Source organism: Corvus cornix, chromosome 2, assembly GCF_000738735.6.
Source record: "Corvus cornix cornix isolate S_Up_H32 chromosome 2, ASM73873v5, whole genome shotgun sequence".
NCBI classification, from domain to species: domain Eukaryota; kingdom Metazoa; phylum Chordata; class Aves; order Passeriformes; family Corvidae; genus Corvus; species Corvus cornix.
Window position 1 is genome coordinate 13,560,089 of NC_046333.1, and position 15,941 is coordinate 13,576,029.

Here is a 15,941-nt window from a genome sequence, read left to right on the forward strand (position 1 = left end):
TGCAACTCAGCATAGCACAGGAAACAATACATACTTATGATTTATTTAATGTATTGTTGCATGAGTATGAACAAACATAGGTCAAAACTGATTCATCTTCCAAATTCTAGCAGTAGTTGACTTCAAAATTTGTCAGAAATTTCATACACTTTTTTTTTTTTACTAATTATATTCGTTTGCAAGTACAATCTTTTAAATGTCTAGTTGGAACAGATTGTAGCTATAAATTAACATGTAAAAAATTAACATCTCTATTCCAAAGTGTTTTTCCACAATTCTTTTAATAATAACTAAATATCATTGCAGACACTGATTAAGAAATGCTGTGACCAAAAAAAATACAAGAACAGCTAGTACAGAGGCACGTGTAGGACCTATTAGTTTCCTAAAATACAACTACATGAATATTAAAACTGTGTCTGCAGTTGAGAAGTGTATCATCTGCTTTACTCAAAGCAGTCGTGAATTAAATGCCAAGGCCTGGCCTCTGTTTTCCTTCTTTTTTTCTTTTTTTTTTTTTAGTATTTTCTTGGTGGTTTGTAGTTCAGAGTACTAGTTAAGATTCAAAAATAGTTATTAATACTGAGATGTATCTGACATGATATATTTTTCTTGAAATATGTTTATGTCATCATCCAGGGCTGGAGAATATTTATAGAAAACTTGATGCTTGGTGAATAGGTACAAAGTCTATTGGACACGTTTATGGATTGTAATGTTAATGAATAAAGAGTATTTTGCAAGGAAGTGTCTGAGAGAGAGAAGAGATGCTATTGAATGGCTTTCAGTCAGTGATTTGTAGACTTTTCAGGTTCAGTGATTTACTTGTAAGGTGAAGATGAATGATGACTAAGAGAAGCAAGTTTATATTCTACAGTAGTCTATGAGAAATTTCTAAAGAATTATACTCTTCTATTGGCTGTAGAAGAGCTGCTGAGGTCTTGAGCAATATCAGCAGAATACTAAGAAGTAGTAAACATAGGTAAAACTAAAAACCCATTGTTTTTCCTTCTAAAAGCCATGATGATTTCCAAATCTTCTTGAGTACAAAAGCTTTTTTTTTCTTTTCTATAGACTCTGTATATATAAAGCAAGACTGTATTTTTCAAATTCTACTGCCAAAAGTTGTTTGGAGCCTTTGTATTCATTGGAACTACAGGAGGCAATACTAAGTATGCATCTGTGATCCTAATTGCTGCTTTGAGCAGTCTGTTGGAAAGCTGGGAGATGGTTGGAGCCCTTACTTAAATGTGTTGATATAAAATGTTAGAGCTCATAAAAAGTCACAGCTTCACTAGCCATGCAGTGCAGGATTCTGACCTACCAGCTTGAAGTGTTTTATTTCTTTCTTACTAAACTACTGAAGCAGTTTTCAGGTTTTCAGTGGATTTTTTCTTTTAGTCGTTTTTCTTTCAAACTTTCTGAAATACGTGTCGTCTGTTAAATCTAACCTTGGGTGTACTTTAGGACTCCTGATCTTGGATTAGAAACAGAGAAGGAACATGTTATCTGCCCTTAAAGGATTTTACTTGTTTCACTGGATGAAATCTCCCCACCTGAACCTCCCAGGCTGCCCCATATCAACCAAGAATAACACCAAAAATAACAATCATAATGCATGATGTATTCCAAATGGCTCCAGGAAATGAAGAAGCATAACAAAACTATTACATTACTTGCAGAAGAAGAAAAAGTCTATTATGGCTTGTGTTGAGGGTTAACACTCCCTAATGACTTTCATGTTTTTATGAGAATATTACTAAGAATTTATGGACAAGGCATGCTGCACTGCTGTTGTTTCTTCTTGCAGTTATTTCTAAATCTCTCCTCAACTGATTTAGATACTGAAACAAAATGGGCCAATTAACATCACTTTGCTAATCCTCTTTATTAATCCATACATTATCCAGAGTACCCATAAAGTATGAATTGTGTTTTGCAGAATGGTCTGCAAAGGTGAATTCCTTGCTTTTATGAGTTTAATAGTTCTAATGAACATTCTTGGAAAACCCTATGTGAGCAGATACTGATTAAAAAAAAAAAAAAAAGAAAAAGAGTTTTTTGTGGTTTTGCATATATCCTGCTTCAAAATACATTGTGAAATATACCAAAAAGTCTGCCCTTGTTCTTTGTTCTTATGTAAGTGATGTTTCTTAATATGTGCTTTCAGTGGAGGAAGACACAGAGGAGAGCTCAAGATCTGGTAGAGAATCTGTGTCCACAGCAAGTGACCAGCCATCCCACTCATTAGAGAGACACATGAATGGAAGCCAAGATAAAGGTGACAGAAAAAAAACTGGAAAGGAAAAGAAGAAAGATCGAGATAAAGAGAAGGATAAAATTAAGGCAAAGAAAGGAATGCTGAAAGGCTTAGGAGACATGTTCAGGTAGGTACTTTGCAATCAAATGTAGAATGAATTATAAAAAGAACTTTTTCTAGTTATTCATTATATTGTGAATTCTTGCTGAAGCTATATTTTACTATGCAAATCCATACCTGATGTATATAGGCTGATCTCTCAATTTTTGAGCCCATGGGTGGTGTCATGGAAGGGAAGCAGCTCAGAATGGAAGACAAGGAGATGGCTGGCAGGCCGAAGGAAAGGAAAGGCAAAGGAGAAAGTAGTTTTAAGGCACAGACTGCTTGGTTTTGGAAACAGTTTTTTGTGATGTCTAAGTCATGCACATATCCTTTGACAAGTCAAAACAATTGGGATTTTGTTTTATTTTTCTTCTTTATTACTGTACCCAAAGCTTATGTGTTGGTAAATGAATGGTTTTCTTTGCTTTGCTATTAAGACTATTGGTATCATGGAGGCATGATGTGAAAGAGATGAATCAGTTTGAGATTGAAAAACAGCATGCTTTTCTCAAGGAAAACAGGATCTAAGTAAGGTTGTGTGCTCTGAGAACCCATAGAGAATGGGTCAGTGAAAGACTTGATTTTTACCAGACTCTGAGTTCTTTTTAAAGCAGTCATCTCTCCAGCAGACATAAGTGATCTGAAAGGAGCAGACTGCTGAGGTACACCCTGCTGTTGTGGGTAAATGTTGAAACATGACAAACATCTTTGATCACTTGTGGGAAGAGGTGAGAGAGCAAGAAAATCAGTCCTTCTTTTAGCTAGCTAGAGTAAATAAATATATTTCAAAGAAAAATCAATATTAAGGCAGTGTTTGTTTTGTTATTTAAAGTGAGGTACCAGTATTATTTTAAATATTTATTAATGATTCTGCTCTGAAAGCGTGTAAGGAGAGCTTCATTTAACTTTCATCCCGTTACTTTCTTTATCCTATAAAATATTAGTTGAACTTGTGTTGTAACTGCACATGTTCTTGAGAATTGTTCTGTGACTAAGAATCATATTACAAGAGTAGTAAGTAGAAAAACTGGTTAATTAAGGAAAAAAAAAGTAGTTAATTAGAAAATACTGTTTTGAAAGTTTGAAAGCTGCTTTAAGAAAACATTAAATAATACCAGCCTGTTAGACAGTGTGTGCCATAGAACACCAGAGGGTCATAGGAAATGGTCCCACATGTCAGGTAGGAAGAGAGTCCTTCAGCCTGGACCCTGTGAGACCCATGGGGATGCCCTCATCTTCTGGACATTTGCCTGCCTCAATTCAAGCCTGGAGCAGAGCATTGCACCCCACTCTGGGAGAGTGTGGAAGGCAGGAGGTGTGAAATGCTGACTGATTCTTTTCTACACTCCATCCTTTTTATCCAGCAGAAATGGCAGGTAAAATTGAGGCACAATATTCGTGATAAATTCTATGGGCTCTAAGTGGTAATGTATTGGATACCTTGAGTGTTGTCTTGTGAGTTCAGTCAAAAAGTGTTTACAGCATCTAGAAATCTTAGGCAGCTCCGTGGTCCAGACAATGTAACCTTTTCTGTATTCTTGATATAGCACTTCTGAAATCTCTAATCTGGAAACAAAACTAATTTGACTAATAGGGTGATCCAAGGCTTTGTTGTTTGCTCTTCATAACAGTCAACATTTTCTTGAGGTTTTTTTCCCTCACTACCATTTCTGGGTGAACTTTACTTTTCAGTCTCCTCTTAATTAATGTGAGAGCAGCGCTATCTGGATGTAGCTGACTGCTCCTGAATCTGTAAATAAGCTTGCACCTTGTCAGCCCACACAAGAGAGGTGTTCCTGGCAAGCAAGAAAATGCTGATCGAGAGAATTAAGCATTATGCCTCATTTCCATTTGGTGCTTGATTTGCTTTGTTGACAGGCTTCTCAATAATGTTTGAGAGATGGGCTTTGTAATGTCTGCAAGATAAGCTACTACTTCTACCTATAACACGCTTTGTTTTTCTGTACATTTGACATATATCATAGATATCAAGTAATCACTGAAAGAAGTTGTGTGATAGAAAATAATGATGACAGTAACATTTAAAATTCAAACCAGGATCAAAGCGTAATTGGATGTTTTAGTTCCGTGCAACATTGTGATTTCTTTGTCGTTCTTTTTCTTTTCCCCTTTTTCACTTTTTTCTTCCTTTTCAGTGCTCTAATCTTAAAACAATCTTTCTTCATTAGGCTGTATGGGCAAAAACACTTGTGAGATGAAATTGCTATTAACTGACACTTTATTCCAATGTCTGTATTTAGCCAAAGGGCTTTTAGTTGCCTATATGCAAACTGGCAGCTCATAAAGTAGAGTCTGTGTGATGTATGAAAATAAGTCTCCTTGCATTCAGTTGAAATCTTAGGATTTGCCACTGGAATCTTCATTAAACTCTGCTGTGAGATGGAAAGTCTCACTAGAGAACCCTGTGTTACCTTTATCCTTCAGTATCTAGTCATCATTTCCAAGAAATCCCTGGATGATTCAGAAAAGAAGTTAAAATCATAAGTAAATCTTCTAAACACCTCCATTGTTTTACTGCTTGTATCAAGCATAGTAAAGAGGATTGACATAACCTTGGAGGAGAACTGCAAACTGAAAACTACAAAACTGTGTGACTCTGACCCACACAGCTCCCATTATTTCCTGAGGACCTTTGCCGACATTGGGCTGTGGACAGGTTGGAAGTTCACCCTTCTAACTGAAATAAACCTGTGTGAGCATGTGTGTATTTCTTTTTTCAAATTGACATTTCAGGGCACAACAGATTATTTAATTATGTAATTTGGCTGAGAAGTCTCTTCACAGATGAAAATAGGACAGCAGTTAGCCTGGAAAAGTGTTGAGCAGAAATATTGGTCTGTTGGAGGAGAGGCAGGTGCTGCAGTGCTTTGCTTACACCTGAATGTGTTTGTTTTATCTGAGTAGTTGGATCATTCTCATTTTAGCTTTTCAAGAGGATCATGTACCAAATCCTGTGGCCTGTGAGATGCTATGCAGTTCCTCCTTCTCCAGTTAGAGGGTGCCTGGATGGCCACTGCCACCTGACCAAATCGGTTTTGGGAAGCTGATAGGAAGTTCTGCTAGCTTTTTGTTTCACTGCTGAGAAGCCTTCAGTGCATATATGTTTTGACATCAGAAGTTGATAAAAATCTGTATGCTTCTCCAAATGCAATATGAAATATGTTTACTCATTTTGAGTCTGAGTTTGTTTATTTGTAAGTAGAGATTTTGTTTCTTCATAAAAATTAGCCTGACAAAAACAATCAGTAGTTGAAGAAGCCGTTGTAGTGCTGCCTTAAGGAAGAGTCTTCACAGTTTCAAAGAGTGTGCCTGTAATTAGTGCTGGTAGGTGTACATTAATTTAATGGTTTTCGGTGTTATGCGATTCTTTGACATTCCTCTCCTGAGAGAGAAAAATGGTATAGGGTGTCTTTTTTCCCCTTCCTTTTGCCCCTGTCATGTACAGAGTATTTTTATGAAAGTGGATGCCCTCAGGATATGAGAGAGGAAGATTTGAGATGTTATATTTGAAGGTTTTGGAAGATGATGAAATGACACATCTGCTCTGGTGCTGCTGATCACTTACAGTCCCTGCACTTAATTCATGCTTCTTCCCAGTGTACAAGCTTGGATATAATTGTTAGATGGGGGACTGGACTGGTGAAGTAAAATATGTTCAGCAAGTGGTCAGTCTCAGCAAAGGATATGCTGAGGAATAACATCTTTAGGAGAAAATGAACCTCCAAGATGCTGAGAATAATGAGGAGAAAGAAGCAGCTCTGGGTTTCCAAGGGCAGGAAAGGGAATAGTAGGGAGGCCAAGATAGCTAGTCATGTCTTGTTGAAAATATCTAGGGACAGTCATTCACTGCCTGATAAAAATACCCAAGCCTACTGAAACAAGTGACCCTTGATATGATCAGAGAAAAATGGCTTTGAAAATTCTTATGGTATGTTTAGATTTATGTAGGAAACAGCTGATGAGAACAAAAGATGGGGAATATGACTTGTATCTTAACCTGGAGCTTAAGCAAGAAATATCTGCTTTGGTTTTGGAGGTTATTTATGGAGTAGATGTAATGTAATTTGAAGCATCTGTGGATTTCATGTTATATGAAATAAATACATTTTCTGCTCTAGGAATTAATACCTGAGTCCCACATAAACATGACTTCTCAATGGAGAAGCACTGGGTATTGAACTTCACAGAACAAGAAAGTATGCTCAAAATTAATCATGTGCATAGATGTCTTTTGTATTGGAGAATTGTGTGTGTTAAGATGTGGCCCGTAATGTTGATGGAGATGTAAAGTCATAACATATGGTAGGTGATCCTTAATTCCCATTTTAAGTGTTGTAGCATATAGGTGGGTAAATCAATGCACTGAATAACCAATGCAAATGTAATATCCCCAGATTACCATTAAAATCTAATCCTAATTAGATTTAATTACTTTTAAAATGATTACTGGCAGCCTTGCAGTGTTGTATCTTCCAGTTCTGTTGAGAGGAAGTAAATAATTCTGTTTGCAACCTTGTTTAGCTGAAATCAGATATACTGCTGGCTATTTTTTTCTCCCACACAGCTGTTTCCAAGGTGCACTGGACATGTCCAGATTCATAAACATACTATTTGTAGCTCTGAATTATACATTTTAACCACATTAGCCATCTGAGACCACTGACTAGGCATTTGGGAGAATAACCTACATGGATTACTGTTGCTTGTTACATGACTTCCTTGTATTGCCTATTCTGGTTTTCATTTAAGTTTTCTCATTGTAATGTCTGTGAGGAGATGAAAAGCAACTCACAAAGGCTACACCACTGATTTAGTAATAGCCTTCTTTCTCTTTCATTTAATAGCAATCTTCAGACTTTTAACTAGGCACAATAACTAAAACATACCAGAGTTGTGTAAAATACTGTTGAATTACATCCTAATCAGCAGGACTGGAAAATACCTCAAACTTGATAAAACTAAATCTGTGGTCTGATTTCTATCATTCAGTAGCTTAAGAAGCAGCAATAATGCCATTTTCTGTGGAAGCATGACTAATAGGGCTTTGTATTGGTGAATGACATTTACTGATATATGGACTTAAAGGAAAACACGGGAATGAATTCCGAAAGTTAGAATTTTTTTTTTCTTCAGTGCTCATGGAACAAAACACCATAAATCTTGAGTCTTGGAACACAAAGGAGGAGGAGGTTAGTGCTTAAACACCCGTCAGCTGCATCATTTCAAATTTGGAAGGTCATTGTGTGCACACTGGATTGTGCCTGGGTTTGCTAATGCTCATATGAGAAGCTTGCCGACAGCTTGCAGTGCTTGTGCTGAGACTTTCATCAGAAACGCTGAGCTGGGTCGTTGGTCAGGTAAATGGAATCTGGGGCCGTTTGTGCTCTGGTTTTTGCCTGCTGCTATTATAAGCCAGCTGGCACAACTGTCATTAAGTCCACATCTGCTTTTCCCCTTCTGCCACTGGCTAGAAAATGCATGATCTGCTATAATTATAATCCTAGATGCAGGGTCTAGGCAGGATATCCTTTCACACTTCAGAGGAGGAACACCGTCCTCATCCTGCCTGCAAGTTGGATACTGTTGATGCACCTTTTCTGTGCTCTTCTGGGCTACTTTGTCCTGATCCATTTTCAAAGTTTCAGCCAGCCACTGGGACACACAGCATCAGAAAAGCCTTTCAAATGAAATCAGCCATGCAGCAAATTTTCATCTTTGATGCAGACAATTACCCAGGACTCTTACAAGTGTCTTTCAAAGCATTTTCATATTCTTCACTTCCTTTTTTCCAATTAAAACTAAATACGGGACTGAAAGAGATAAGCTTGGCTGGAAATAGCTTTTCTTTTTCGGAAAGGAAAGCCATGCTCCTTCCTTTCTCTGTTCACTTTTTTGCCTTCTTGTTTCCTGCTGCTCGATGGAGGCAGTAGCTTTGAGGAGAGGTGTGTTTCATTGCCTGCAGCCCCAAGCACACCGGCTTTTGACTAAGATGTCATTTGGGGCAGGGGGTAGTGGAATGGCAAATTTATATCTCTAAACCAAACAAGTTCACATAATCTGTCAGGGATTTAAGGAATGCAGCTTCATTAAGTGGTTAGTAAACTCTATGACTTTTAAACGAAACACAGAAAGCAGTGGTATGCAATTGTGCAAGGGAGATTTGAAGTGGGAGATTAACATAATTGTATGTGGTTTTCTGGTTTGTCACTCTGACAGAAAGCAGGGCTTTGCTCTATGTGTTCTTAACACTGGATTTTCCCAGAGTAAATCTTGAACTTGTAAATCTGATGGTGGTATAATGTATGGGGGTTTGGTTGTTTTGGTTTTTTTTTAAAATCTGAATAGAATCAGGGCTCTTGTTTCCAACATCCTGAAGTAAGTGTCAGGATGACTTGTTACTAGAGACGAGTTCATAGTGGCTGCTAACATATTCTCCCAGTGTTCTTCCTTTGCTTGTCAGCGACTTTAAATAGAGAACCTTTGACACCTTCAGCACTGTCTTTGCCTGCAAAGCAAGTGAGGAAGGCAGGCAGGGTGACAGCTGAGCCCTCCGCCATCCTGCCCGGCGTTCTGTGCACTTCTCTTCCAGGCCTGCTGGATGAATATAGAACGCAAGTGTCAAGGATGACACCTTCTTTATAATCTCTGCAAAGCCAGCCTTTTCAGGGAAGAATTTGTTGACAGTTCAGAGATTCAAAGTCAATTTCAGTTTAAGCTCATATAGAAATAGGATTTTTTCCTCCACCTCATGTAATAATTGAAGACTAACCAGGCAGTGCGCTAGTCCATAACGAAGTATCATAAATACTGTCTTGAGACATGAAGCATTTGTTAGGTGAAAAGCTCTGTTAATGACATTTGTTTTGTTATCTTTTGGAAATGTTCTTTGGAGGCTTAATTCACTACTGATAGCACCTGTACATTGGTATACATTGTGGATGCTGTAGATTATGTTTTTAAAGCAGAGCCGTCTTTGAAAATCCTTTTTAAAAACAGGAATAGGAATGTTGACTTAGAAGAAAATGAATGTAACTTAATATATTTTTGTATCTGGGATGACATAGGTGGTTAAGTCATATTTTTGTAAGGTACTTAAGTTGGCAGCTGGAGGACAGCTGATCCTTTTCTAAAAGGCAAAGCTCGAACTTACTACTGCATTTCACTTCCCAGGAGCAATGATCTGTATTTGTGGTGTGTTGGCAGGCTGATGCCTCCTGTTAAGATGTTAACATGTCCTACTGTTGTGCAAAGAAGTACTTATTAAAGGCATAATTATGCAACACTTCAGTGAAAATGGCAAAATGGGAATAAACCAGTGTATGATTTCTGGAATAGAATACACCGGCATAGAAATAGTTGGTAAGCACCTGTGTTTCCCTGAATTCAGTAGGAAAACAGTAGGTATAAAGCTTTCAGAGGCCTTATTTAGGCTTTTAAATTGTTATTTCTGGAAAAACTAAGAGGAACACAGGTTTTGTAGAAAGAATAGGAGGGAAGGAAATATTAGAAACATGGTGACAGTGGGGTATAGAAGTAGTATTTCCCCCATTTTGAATCTGTTGATGACTTCTGGACAGAAAAAAAAGATAGAAGGAACTGAAGAGATACTGAAAATACTGCACTCTTAGAGTGATTTGGGCAAGAAAGGTTTTCTGCTTGGTTCAGCTCCTACTCACAGCAGCCCAGCTTCAACTTTTCATCAGCTGAGTGTCATGCCCAGTTTAGTTTCAAGTATCTCCAAGGATGGAGAGTCAGCAGCCTCTCTCAGCAGCCTCTTCCAATGCTTAACCACTCTCCTGGTGAAAAGTCCTTGGTAAGATAGGAATGAGAGACACTGAATAATCCCTGGTACAAAAAATGTGAATCTATCAACTGTATTTATCCTTCTCATGAATCAAGAACACGCAGATGCACAATAAGTTTTTCATGCAAAAAATTTAAATTTTAAAGGACCTTTGTGATAAGCTATTACTCTCGGGGACTGCTGCCCTCACAGGACTCAAGAGTATAGGAACTAGCACACCTGAGCCTGTATTTGAGGCTGTGAGCCACTCATGACATTCATGACATGCTAAGTGTTAAGGAAGAGCTTATCTATAAAGAGGTTTCTTTTCGTTGTGCTTCCAAGCATCTTATTCTAAATTGTCTTGGACTGGCAACCATTAGGATACTGAGCATGATTGGCTGATATGGTAATAATGTCTTGTCTTATATGATCCACTGAGCTAGACGGGAGGATTATTTTCTGTGGAACTGAGGAAGAAACAGTTGACAGAAATCTTCCTTTCTGCTATTTCATGCTACACCAGCAAATGTCACCTATGTTTTATTAAATATCTAAAATTAGTGTTGTATTAATGCTGATACTTTTCATCCTAAAGTACATATATCAAGTAAAACCTTAGGCATTTGTAGTTCAGCCAGTTGTAAAAGAAGAAAGTTAATTTTGCTTTTTAGTTCTGCTCATGTTTGGTTGATTCCTTAGGATTTAATGTAAGAGCATAAGAATTTGGTCACACATGAGTTAAATGATACCCAGGAAATTCCTGTACCCCAGTACTTTGCCTCTGACAGTGATCAGTAGTAGCTCCCAGGGGTGGAATACCAGAACTGGGTGACTGTATACAGCTCTTCCCAGGTCTGTCTTCCAGACTTTCAGTGATCTGTAGCTCAGGGATTTCTTGAGACAGTGCCTTTGTGCTCAAGTACAAAATACAGTGTGTGTGCATATTCTGTTCTGGGCAGTTCGTACTGTTACTGATAATTTGAGGTATATGTACCTAATTCCACAATACTACAGAATTTGAAGTATGCCATATACAAAAATGTCTTTTAGTGATTGTGTGAATGACTTTTGTATCAAGGAGCTGCTTTTGCATTTCAAGTGCCCAGACCTGATTGCGCTGCGCCGCAGTAGATCTGACTCATTATGTCAGCATTTTATGGCACTCAGGTAAGCGTGTTTAGAAAGCAGCAGTAAACGTTTTTGATGTGCAATAACATTTCAGTAGTTAATGTGGTGTTCCACCACATATTAAATTTTACCACTTCTGTGCAAACTTACAATAAGCAGAAGTGCAAGAAAAGGCTGTAGATGTTTGTAAAATAGATCCTGCTGGATTGAATTCAAGAACTAGTTTTACAGTGTATGTTTGGTCTAGCTGATGATGTGGTTAATGGTAAATTTTGAAATGTTTGCTTTTGCAGAAGATAAATTCTTAGTTTCTACAAATGTTAACACTTTTTTCAGGACTTTGTTGCTATCAGTCTTGTAGGTCCTAGTCCAAAAAGAAAAAAGAACATAGTATAGTTTCATGAAACTACTTGGTGAGCTTCACTTATTTCAATAAATATAATAGCATACTACTGATATGGCTGTTTTAAAGAGTTTGTATTTTATGTTGAAAGTATTTTAGAAATGCTGTATTTGTAGAGAAATTTTCTTATAAATAACTAGTTCAGTCAGTGTTAACTTGTGTTAACTGACTATTTACTTCATAGACTTAGCTTTGTCAATGAAGTCTATGTAATTAGTCCTTATGTTTTTTTCTGCTTGCAATTCAAAAAACTCCTGGAGTGTGGCAAGCTGGTTAAAATTTCAAGAGGAACTATTTTCTCATTTTAAAAATAGGATAGTACCTGGTCCATGCTAATGTCTCCAGGGGTTTTGATGTCCTGTAGTGTTCCCCATATTGTATAAATATGAAATATATGTATGCTAAAATCATATGCTAGAGCTTCCAGATACTGGTGTTGAGTTTAGTTTGAAGGTGGATGGATGCTGGATGGATGCTGGATAGATGAATCACTGAAAATGTATGTAATTTCCTTTTTCATGCTATGCTGTTATAAATTGTAAATAAATGTCTAATCAGTAACAAAGTTTATGGATTAGCTCTAAAAGATCTGAAAAAGATTAGATAACAAAAATGTATCTAGAATTGTATCTTTATCAGCAATTTTGAGTACCACAATAATGAAAGTAGCATATTTTTATACCGGTTGCAAGTGCCTCTAGCATATTCAACACCGGGTGTGTTTAGTATGCAAGCTGAACTGCTGTTACACATTTCAACAGCAGTATACCACAAATAAATCTCAAATATTTCACAATGTTGTTATAGATGCTATCGTTGTCTTTAACACATAGTGCTAAAATCCTGAAATTCAGAGCACAACATGCTGGCACAAGCGGGAGTTTCAGATGTAGTGTGACAATTAAAGTATTTCTTTTTTCTGATGTTGCTGAGCAGGTAATGATACCAACAATATTATAATCTGTAACTGCTCGGAGTCCTGGTGTCATCTGTAGAGCTCCAAATACTTCGCTAGTTTGGTTTGCCTTTTATAACCCCAAAGGAGGAAAACTGCTTGTGTAAGATAAATGAAATATGAAGAATCAGTGCCATTTTCATTGTTGGTTTTTTTTCAAGATTTATTTTAGGCTGTATATTCAGAATAAGTAGTAAAATGGCAGTGCTAATTGTTGTATACTGTGTGCAGCACTGAGCGTGAGGAGAGCTGTTATCATTTGAAGAAGAACATCTCAAGAGCCAGATATCTTTGAAGTCAAGTCTGGGTTTATTTTAAACATCATCTGTCTGGGTTTCTAAATAAATACAGGCCTAGTCATTTGCTTTCTATAGTGCCTGAGCATGTAGAAATAAGAACAAAAATGTCAGTGTGTATGGGACTGGTCCAGGTCTGAGATATTCTGTGCTAGGAGCTTATTTCTATGGTGGCTGGAACAAAAAAAAAAAAACTCACCACCCTACATCTCTTGTCTGTAATTAGTCCCAAGCAAGTCCTGCTTTGTACATCTCTTCAATCTGAAAAAAATCTCAGCTCCCAGCTTGGCCCTAAAATAATCAGCAGTGTAAATCACAATTGATATAGTTATTTCAACTGCTGTCACCATGAAGACAGCTCAAGCTCTGACTGCTGGCAGCTACAGGATACCAGGCATCTCCAGGGCTCCAGGCAGTTCTGGGCAAGCCCTGGAAGCAGCTGCTACAGGGACTTGCTGTCAGCCTGCTGTCCCAGCAATGATCCACCTGAGTCTTACTGCATCTACTCCAGAGATGGTTTGTTCCAGTGGTGCTGCTGCAGTGCAAAGTCTCGCTCTTCATTTTCCACCCAGAAGATAACTGCCTGTGTAAACTATATTTTCGTGCTGCAGGGCAGAATATCAGCTGATAGAAGAGACAGAGGTGTGTGAAGCCAGCAGTGACGTATTAATACTTACTACCCAGAGCTTTGGTTCAGGCTAAGTCCCTTTGCCACAGCCCTATCTTTGTAGCAAACTTCCAAAATAATGTGCCTGTTATTTTTCGCTCTCTGCTTTTTATGATAGTATAGATTCATAGAATCACAGAATGGTTAGTGAAATTTAAAGATCATCTAGCTCTAACCCCTCTGTCATGAGCAAGGACATCTTCCACTAGACCAGGTTGCTCAAAATTCCATCCAGCCTGGGGCACTTAAATGAATTGTGTTTTAGGGTACGTTGTGAAGGTGTCCTGTTGGCATTATTTATTTGATTACAGAATTAAACCTTCTTTTTTAGCCACAAGGAGACTTGAGTGGCACTGTGAAACCCTAAACTGTTACCTACAGCCATCAGCACTAGGGTGCTGTAGCTCAGTGAGGGGAATTGCTTTTTGGTGTTGTAGGCATCCTCTGAGAAGACAATGACAGCTTCACACTTGTCTGGTTTTAGGAATATTTTGTTTAGACTTGGCCCACAGATCCACAGTGTTGACTGTGGTCTTCTGCTGGAAATTGACTGTGGCTTCTCTACCTCCTATAAGTGTAAATATGTGAATGAGCCTAAAGATATGGAGACATCACCTATTGCTTAATTTATCCTACAGTGGTTATTTTCTAGGCGGTGTGTATCAACAAAGTTTTCTGGTAACTGGCAGAAAAAGTGCTGACTGACGTGTTAGCATTTCTAGGTAATGAGATCTGTAGGGAAAATACAATCTTTGGAAGGTTCTGGATGAACTGCAACTAGTTTGATTAACTTTTTGTGTGTCTGTATTAACTTTTGCTGATTTTATAGAGTGTAATTTCATGACTGCAAGACTTACGTTCTTGGAATAATGTTACTGCAATTTCCTGGTCCTAACTTGTGTCTTACATTTCTGTCCTAATTTCTCTGCTGTTGCATGTGCTTAGTGAGCATTTTTAGTGATTTTCGTGTTGTAGCTCATGTTTACCTAAGGCAGGCCTATCAAGCAAAGCGTTTTGGTTGTAAAATGGAGCTATGATGACTCTTAGTATTACTGAGGGATTTTTTTCCTTTTCTGGCAGGAAAGTGCTGAAGCAAATTTCTCTTGCAACTTTTTATTCTCTTTTTCTTTGGCCATCTCTTAAGTGCCAGTAAAATGGGTGGGTTTTTATGTTTCATTAGCATTTCTTATAAGGTCTGCCTTTAGACCAGTACCCATTTTCTAAATTGTACTTCTTTAGGGGTGCAAAAAATCACGGTAACCAGATGCAGTATTTGTCTCTGGCCTGGCAAAGTGTTAGATTTAACAAAAGAAGCTAATAAAAATGTTCAAATTGACCCTTCTCATCATTTGGACTTCTTGGAGCTCAGTCACTCACTCATTATTATCAGAGTTACTCACAAAGAGGCAGAAGTGCTAGTGTTTCTCATAATCAGCCCTTGAGCCAGACATAATTTGCAATTTGAAGCATTGTATTTGGAAACAATAATGCATTAAAATGAACAGAGCAGGAATTAGAAGTATATTTGTGGAGAGAAGACGTTGATGAGTAGCCGTGGTTTAAACCTGTCTCTGAGGATCCTTAGTGGACACTGGCAATTAGAGGCATACAGTGCAGTATTGTTTGTACCTAAATGGGTCCACGATTTTTAAACTCTGTTGAGTGAGACAAATGCAACCGCAGAGGTTGCCCACCTTGCTGCGTGGCTGCAGAGCAGCAGTGGGCAGATGGGGGCACCGGGGTAAGGTGGTGTCACCTGTTTGGCCCAGTGTGAGCCAGAGATGGAGGGCTGAACCTGGCACTGGGATGTAGGATTTTACTTCATCCCAGAAAAATTGCCTATGCTGTAGAAGAATGACTGCTTCAGATTGTCAGGAACTTGTTCATGGTGGCTGCGGTTGATGCTGAGAATTTGGGAATTTTTTGTTATCCCTATGTATGGCATTATGTATTGCAAAATAGAGAGTTGTATGTGTGCTTTTATGTGTGCAGTCTGTGAGTTAGCATACTGCAGGCCATCACTCAAGCTTTTTCAGGAGCCTGCTCTTTACTTTATAAGTGAGGCTTTGTTTTTTTTTTGGAGTTTGTATTTACAGTCTTTCAATTACTGTTTAGTCCCTTACTGCCCAGTACTGCACTTTAGAACAGGGCACTGCAGTCTTGATGGGCACATTCTGTGTGAGAGGGGTGACAGGAGAATTTTTAAGCACATTAAATCACAGTACACAATACAAAAATCACAGTACAAAAGGATGAGAATATATATATATAAATTATAAAAAGACTGAATTAGCTTGGCTGGGTCACATGTATGAGGTAGAGC

The 15,941-nt window shown here is 38.0% G+C and overlaps 1 protein-coding gene across 21 annotated transcripts in view; it reads left to right on the forward strand.

Annotated features, from left to right (window-relative positions):
* The window catches only part of PARD3 (par-3 family cell polarity regulator), a 451,552-nt gene that overhangs the window by 310,125 nt on the left and 125,486 nt on the right, over positions 1-15,941 (forward strand). For all 21 annotated transcript variants that reach the window (XM_039570296.1, XM_039570300.1, XM_039570307.1 and 18 more), the window contains one exon: positions 2,171-2,387. In XM_039570296.1, the coding sequence (XP_039426230.1) occupies positions 2,171-2,387 (217 nt within the window). The remainder of the gene's footprint in view (positions 1-2,170; positions 2,388-15,941) is intronic.